The sequence below is a fragment of the Sebastes fasciatus genome, chromosome 6 (assembly GCF_043250625.1).
Source record: "Sebastes fasciatus isolate fSebFas1 chromosome 6, fSebFas1.pri, whole genome shotgun sequence".
NCBI lineage: Eukaryota > Metazoa > Chordata > Actinopteri > Perciformes > Sebastidae > Sebastes > Sebastes fasciatus.
In genome coordinates, this window is record NC_133800.1 from 7611214 (window position 1) to 7619213 (window position 8000).

The 8000-nt window shown below is 36.7% G+C and overlaps 1 protein-coding gene across 1 annotated transcript; it reads left to right on the forward strand.

The window, feature by feature from the left end:
* The first annotated feature begins 112 nt into the window (after window positions 1-112).
* On the forward strand, window positions 113-7343 carry LOC141768910 (gamma-glutamyl hydrolase). Its single transcript, XM_074637428.1, has 9 exons — window positions 113-1634; window positions 1741-1855; window positions 2571-2621; window positions 2739-2823; window positions 3465-3603; window positions 4632-4738; window positions 5433-5526; window positions 5620-5757; window positions 6835-7343. The coding sequence occupies exons 1-9, from the start codon at window positions 1529-1531 to the stop codon at window positions 6951-6953; spliced, it is 954 nt and encodes a 317-aa protein (XP_074493529.1). The 5' UTR covers window positions 113-1528; the 3' UTR covers window positions 6954-7343.
* Window positions 7344-8000: the final 657 nt, after the last annotated feature.

Consider the following 8000-nt stretch of genomic DNA (forward strand, 5'->3'; position numbering starts at 1 on the left):
TTTTTGTTTTACATGATTTGTCAAAGACAACAACTGTGAATTTGTACCATTGGTGGCAATTCATCTCCACCTGGTGGTTGACTCTGATACACTGGAGACAGACTAGTGACCAACTTTATTTTATTCTCTGTACAAAGTACTCTATGACCTGAAACCAAAGCTCTAATCAACTCTCATCATCAGCAAAGACACATCACAGCAGAAAATCACATTTTAACACTTACGTTGATCCAGTCATTTATATTTTATTAGATTGTTGATTATTGTTAGAATGTCCAATCTATGTGCCCCAACATCCCTATTGACCCTCCAGCCCCAACAAACACCCTCTGTGCATCGTTCACCCCGTCGCCTCCAGGTTCCCATTAAGTACAGTGCACACAGCGGACTACTCATGGCAGGAAGAACTGCAATAACATTTCATGGCCTCCGATTTTTTTGTGCGTCAAGTAGTTTGCTGTAATTCGATTGAGAATAACTTTAGTTAGGAATATCCAACACATGAACATAATATAAACTAAAATAAAACTGAATTATCTCCTTTACAAAACATTAGCTACTAATGCAGGATCTGTATATAGTGTACTTTAACCCAACTGACATGTCGTTAATCTGGGACTCTCTGAGCTCATGGTCTGTAAATTCCCACTTTGCCCTGTGGAGGATTTTACCACTGATTGTGTGTAAGATTTTGTTGAGCTTGTGTTGTTTCACACTGGTGTTCTACCAGCACCCCCACAAGGACTTTAACGCACATTTCTGCTGATTCAAGTTATTCCACTGTTGCACTGTTGATTTACACACAGCAGCATTTTACTACCAAATGTACTTGAAAACCAAAACGTCAGCCTGTGATGGAGAGGGTTTTCCAAAATTATGCATCTCATATTTTCAAGTTATTGTTTCATTTTGCTCCCTTATAAAGATATGCACACAATACTATCCAAGTATAAAACTGATTTTCAAAAAATGTCCATTTATTTAAAATAGACAGAAACCCCTGGAGTGATGTTCCCGGAGTCTTTGTCAGCAGAACCAGAACCCTTCTTAGAAAGCTTGGCCTCAGAGCATGCCTCTACAATAAACTCCCTACCTTTAAAATCCTATAAATAGAAAGCCTGCTTTAATTTTCACACTGAAACCTGTCTGACAGCACTTTGAAACGCTAGTGAGCCGTGTGACCCAAAAGCTGCTTACTTAGACGCTCTCATGTAACTTTGTGGCAAAAATCTCCTCTGACTAAAGAAGCTGTGACCATTTCCCACCACACTAAATGCTAGAAAATGTTACCAAAAAGTCCGTGCTGTCAGCAGAATATTTGTTTACGTCAGCAGTCAAACTTGCTTTACCGGCATGTGCAGTATTACATGTAGATCTGGACATTCCTAACTTCCCTGTACTGACTATATCCTCCTTTAACTCACCACATATATATACGTCTGCTGCAGCTTCTTTCATAAGAACAGGATCGTGTCTTTTTAAATGCTGAATCAAGCCTTGATCGGTCACTGGAAATTGAGATAAAAGCATGTCCAACACATATGTGTGGTTGTTTTTTTCCTGCTACTTCTGTTGCAGCAAAGCTATGCCGGCTAAACTGCAGCAGGAGGCTGTGAACAACAGACCAGTCATCGGTAAGTGAAACTAGAGATAAAGAGAAGTTTAGTTTAAAATGTAGAACAAATGAATGTTTCTTTGTAACTGTTGAACTTTCACAGCTGCTGTGTTTTTGTCCCACAGGTATTTTGACTCAGATAGTTTCAGAGGAAGGCATGAAACCTTTCGGGACCACCTACATACCTTCCGCCTATGTGAAATTCACTGAGTCTGGGGGCAGCAGAGTGATGCCTATCAGGTGGGTTGAGTCCTCTCTAATGTTGTTTATAACTGTACAGATCAGACCATAATCATACCATACACATTTCACTGGAGCTTTTTTGATGTATGACCTGTCAATGTCAGTGAGCAGGTTGCAAAAACACTGGCAATTGTGGAAGTAATGGAAGATAATTCTACCTATTCATAACCACTTTTTTAATCTGCAGAATAAAAATGTATACAGGACTTCTTTAGACGGTAGCATCAGACTAATGTTGAGTTATTTTAGGGATATACCGGTATTGACGATAACCTTGAAATATTGATATCATGTCAATACACATGATAATATCATAGAAATAATCTAGTGGCTCTTAAATCATTTTATATATACAGTTATGGGTACAGACTCTCTCCATCTCCCTACACTTGCACAATAAACAAAGTTAAAGATGAATTTGACTGATTTTTTTCTTCTTCAAATCTTCTATAGATATCGCGATATTATAGTTATTGTGAATTATTTTGGCCACAATAATCGTGAAGTGAAAATTTAATATTGTGACAGCCCTACTTGGGAATGTAAATGACATTATTTGGATGTTAATTTGTGATTTTATCCGCTGTCACTGTTGATATTTGTGGAAAAAGAAGAAGTGGATTTTCTGTCACCTTTGACTTTCGTGCTGTCTAAACAATGTAGAATAATATAGTAAGGAAGCAGCACTTTTCGTTTTGTTTGTCTTCCACAGATTGACTCTCGATACCGATGAATATGAAAACATCTTCAAGAAGATAAATGGGTGAGCTGCGTCACCATAAATGTGTTAGAAGAGGAAAAATACTTTTATATCTTAGATAAATACACTCGTTGCATTTTCTTAGTCTGTCACTGCTCTAACTGTGTGATGTCTGTTTAGCTTGCTTCTCATCGGGGGAAGAGCAGATTTGGAGACATCAGACTATGCCAAGGTGACGAGGATTTTTTACAGACTCGCTCTGAAGGTTTGTACAGCCGAACATCATTTTCATTGTTTCTCCCTCAAAGGCTGCAACTGTCTCTCTCTCTCTCTGACTGAAGGGAAAAAATCCTTTTTTCTGTTTATTATCTGTCCTTTTAATCTTTTAAATTCACCAAAACCAGAGTGAATTTACTCAAGTATTGTGCTTGAGTTCAGTTTTGAGGGACTGTTCTTGCGCCTATCTTGAGTATTTTCATTTTCTAAGACAATTTGTTAACCTCAGAATTTCAAGAGAGAGAATAGTCAAACTTTTTACTCCAGTACATTAAAGTTATTCCTGCTATTGTACTTTGCATCCTTAGATTTTGCTGGTAAAATATACAATAAGTTCATGTACAGCTCCAACATTACAATAATTTTACTATCATTAATCCATCACTAATTTATTACTCTGAAAGGAATCAAGCTTTGCGCTGAGGACTAACATCTTTGATATTAAAATGCAGTTAATGTCATTGTACTTTTCCCTACATAAAAATTTAAATGCAGAACATTTACTGTTACCGGAAATTTGCTTTTCTGCCACAGCCTGAACAAGATTTTGTCCTAATGCTATTGAGATGAGTTTTGATTTATTGTTCCACACACAAAAAAGTAAAAATCCTGATTCTGTGTGTGTTTCAGGCCAATGATGAGGGGGACTTTTTCCCCATCTGGGGTACATGCATGGGCATGCAACTACTGACTGTGCTGGTGGCCGGTGAAAACCTACTGGTAGAGACTACAGCTCAGAACGTGGCGCTGCCCCTCAACCTAACCACAGGTTACAGCTTACTGCTTTACTGTTGATGTCTTTATGTGTATCTTTTTTTTAAGGTAAAGTACAGCCTCAATTAACATTTTGAATTTAGAGAATATGTTCAAAATAGGGCTGTCAATCGATTCAAATATTTAATTGCGATCAATCACATGATTTTCCATAATTAATCGCGATTAATCGCAAATGAATCACACATGTTTTATCGGTTCAAAATGTACCTTTTAAAGGGAAATTTGTCAAGTATTTAATACTCTTATCAACATGGGAGTGGGTAAATATGCTGCTTTATGCAAATGTATGTATATATTTATTATTGGAAATCAATTAACAACACAAAACAATGACAAATATTGTCCAGAAACCCTCACAGGTACTGCATTTAGCATAAAAAATATGCTCAAATCATAACATGGCAAACTGCAGCCCAACAGGCAACAACAGCTGTCAGAGTGTCAGTGTGCTGACTTGACTAAGACTTGCCCCAAACTGCATGTGATTATCATAAAGTGGGCATATCTGTAAAGGGGAGACTCGTGGGTACTCATAGAACCCATTTTCATTCACATATCTTGGGGTCGGAGGTCATGGGACACCTTTGAAAATGACCATGACAGTTTTTCCTCGCCAACATTTTGCCCAAGTTTGGAGCATTATTTAACCTCCTTCACAACGAGCTAGTATGACATGTTGACACACGTACTAATGAATTCCTTAGGTTTTCTAGTTTCACATGATACCAGTATCATCAGCATAAAACTGAGCCCACTACAACCTCCGGAATATCGACTGCGCTAATGCGTTAAAGAAATTTGTGGCGTTTGCGTAACTTTGACTGCCCTAGATCAAAATAGATAAAAGATGTAATTGTTTGGCAACATTTTGTGGAGAACTGCATGCACTGAATCGTACCAGTTGGTGTCAGTAGAAGCAGGTTACAAATCAGAGGGTGTTTTTGTCTTATAATAATGTCATTGTTTGATGAAACCTCTCATCTTTTAAGTTTGTTTTTTAATATATATTTCTCCCTGCAGAGGCCGTCTCTAGTAGGATGTTTGAGGGTTTCCCCGACAAACTTATGAAGGCTCTGACTCATGAACCTCTCACTGGCAATTTTCACAACTTTGGAGTTGCAGTGCAGGTACAGTAAATCCCTCCCCAGGTGTCACTGACTGTACAGTGTGTTTCACTTCCTGCTGGGTATTTTTTGTTATTGTGCTGAGAATTTCTGACACGCAGGACAGGACCTTTTGACTCAAAAGGATCATTGAGACATGCAGGAAATTATAAATGTATATACAGTAAATGAACAATCTGCAGGTACAACAATCATTAAGCGTTACAAGATTCAAGAGTTTTTCTCCATACACTGTGTGGATAATCAAGGCTGGATTGCTAATCCCAGGGCCCCAGAAACCACCCAGGTGCACAGTTTGGCAATTGGTTTGTGGTAATTCGATTAATTATGTCCTTTAAGGGAAGACACCCCAGGTGAATAGGGTAAAAAATTTAACAAATAGATATCACCATGATACTTCCCCAGTTCATTACTTATATTAAGATAATTATTTTTTGTATTACAAGTTTTCTGAATTTTTATGTTTAAATATGTAAATGAGGTATTATCTAATGCTTACTTTTGGTGAATTTAGGAAAAATCGACAGACGCAAAAAGACAAAGTGTAGTAAAATAAAAACCTAAATGTGTATTTTGTCCACAAATTTGTTACAGTTATGTATCCTTAAAAATTTAGAATATTATGGAGCATTAAAATAATAACAAAAGTTAATACATAAATAATACTGTAACTATAATAAGACTGTTTTTCTTTCAGACCTTCCAGGAAAATGAGAAGCTGCAGAGTTTCTTCTCAATGCTGTCTACAAACATTGCTGAGAACGGAGTCCACTTTGTCTCAACCATAGAAGGTAACAAAATTATTTTTATATTAATTTGACAAACATACAGTATAATCATTGCTCTGTAGCAGAGTAGTTGTAATATTTTTTTGTTTCTTCCAGGTAAAGAATATCCCTTCTATGGAGTACAGTGGCACCCTGAGGTGAATCGTTTTCAGTGGAACAGAAAGAGTAACTTTCCTCACTCGGCTAACGCCGTTCAGTTATCTACTCTGCTGGCTGACTTCTTTATCAACGAAGGTAAGATGACAAACACACAATAACAATAATTACTGATCGTATCATTGGATATTAACTATGGTTGTCTATTGAATTTCCATAAAATATCATAATCTATATTGATTATGCAATAAAAGTGACAAGACTGAAGAATGAATCCATATTGACCAACCCTAGTATTGAGCTGATATTTCATTTTAACTGTAAACACATTAAATGAACTCTGATAGGTGCTGACTGATATATATAGATTGATTAAATTAACCGTAAACAACATACTATCAGGGTTTCATGGGCGCTCATCCAGGGGTCCAGCATGCTAGTGGGCCCTTGTATATGCAAAATACATTTTAATTTGATTTGGAAAGTCCCATTATTATCAGGTATGAGCAATTGTCAATCCAGGTAATTGTCTATTGAACAAGATGATGATAAAAATATGAAAAATGGAAATTATATTAGTGCTTATATGTTACTTTACACAGATGTTGCCCCTTTGTCAGTGTTATGCAGGTGGAGGTTTTAAAAAGAGAAAGAATACCTGTAAAAAAACTGCAATGTGAAAGGTTGACAATGTTCATACATGTATATATTTTGAGACATTTTTGCCATGCAATTTTTGCCGTGCAATTTATGCCGTGGTAGCTATCCCTTTAATATGTATCTCTGGTGGTATAAGACTGTTTGCAATGCTGCAAATCAATGCATCAGTGTGATGCAGTACATTGATTTGTCAGGTATTTATTTCACTAGATTAAGCAAAAGATAAAAAAACATAATTGTATGGTTATTATTTCCATAAACTCAATGGATTTTCCAGAATATTTACAATATCACAATATATATTGATATTGCAATATAAAATTATATATACCATGATTTGGGCCCTTTGAGATTCAACACCCGGTCGCAATAAACAACAAATAAAGATTGATGAGAGATTAACATGAATAACATTCTTGGGTTTAGAAAAACAGACCAACAATTAAAAGAATACAAATCTGACATCGAACACTTCTTTATCCTGTTCTACCCAACTGCCCCATCGAGATGATTCATCTATTGTAATCACATGCATCTCACTTCTGCTTTGTTTAGGAAGGAGAAGTTTACATCAGTTTGACAATCCTGAGGAAGAGGAAAAGTCACTGATTTATAACGACACACCCATCTACGCTGGAAACTTCACAGGATATGAACAAATCTACTTCTTCTGAAATCTTCTAACGTCTCCGTCTGTGTTTCACTCTGTTCATTTCATGTTCATGTACATGTACGGTCTATGGTGGTTTTATTCACAGTTAGACCTCTAAACAAATACTTGTATGCTGTTATTGATACTAAAGTGCTTATTTTCTTAAATAAACTCTGATTTTTGTCATTTTGGAGATGAATGCCTTGGTAGTAGAACATCCGGATGGATCCTTAAGGGAAAGGGGGCGTTTGTGTGTGTCATGGGTCATGTCCACTGTATTTTTTTCTGGGTATTTAGGAGTATTAGGAAACATACATGCTGCAATAAAACCAACATTTTGTGGATATTACAGATCATCAATATATATTTAAATTTGACTACATGGAGACCAATAAAGAATGATTTGACCAAACTATCTGACCACAAAGTCCATCTAGAAGCAGTTCTGGAGCTTCCGATCGTTCCACACGATCTTCATCAGCAGATGGAGTTGTCATGTCAAATCTAGATGTTCAAATTTCCGTTTCTTGTGATCTTTTACACGGACTTCTCTTTCATGTCAAACTTGAGACTGAAGGTTCATTGTTGACCTTGGAAACAGCAGCTGACCAAACAATCTCTCCACAATGTCCCTTCAGTATTTCCAAGGTCAAGAATGAACCTTCAGTCTCAAGTGAAAGATTCATGAATTCATTATTTTGAAACTGCATTTAGACCTTCTTAAATGGAAATTAAATGTACAGAAAATGTCATTGAACAGTTAACTGAATAATAGAGGCCGCCAGTATGTGGACGTCTCACTATAGTTCACAATATGTACTGAAATGATAAGGGCCTAAACTAGCGGCGATGAAGGTCGACTGTTGAACTTCAACACACTGCAAAGACTACAGCCATTACTACAGCTGTTCATTCTTCACGTTGGAATCAGTTACACACACAAAAAACAATTTGGTCCTTTCAACTGCATCTCATGGTTTTCATCAACAAATAAATGCATTCCCTGCTTCACCCACTGAGGAAGACGAAGAGGTTGAAAGTTGACTTATGAATTATGATTGTTTTTGTC

What these genes read in the sequence shown, in the direction of transcription:
- LOC141768910 (XM_074637428.1), top strand. Translation starts at nt 1,529, where the DNA reads ATGTCCAACACATATGTGTGGTTGTTTTTTTCCTGCTACTTCTGTTGC. An exon ending in GAACAACAGACCAGTCATCG is followed by an intron (nt 1,635 to 1,740) that starts GTAAGTGAAACT and finishes TTTGTCCCACAG; the next exon opens with GTATTTTGACTCAGATAGTT. An exon ending in AGCAGAGTGATGCCTATCAG is followed by an intron (nt 1,856 to 2,570) that starts GTGGGTTGAGTC and finishes TGTCTTCCACAG; the next exon opens with ATTGACTCTCGATACCGATG.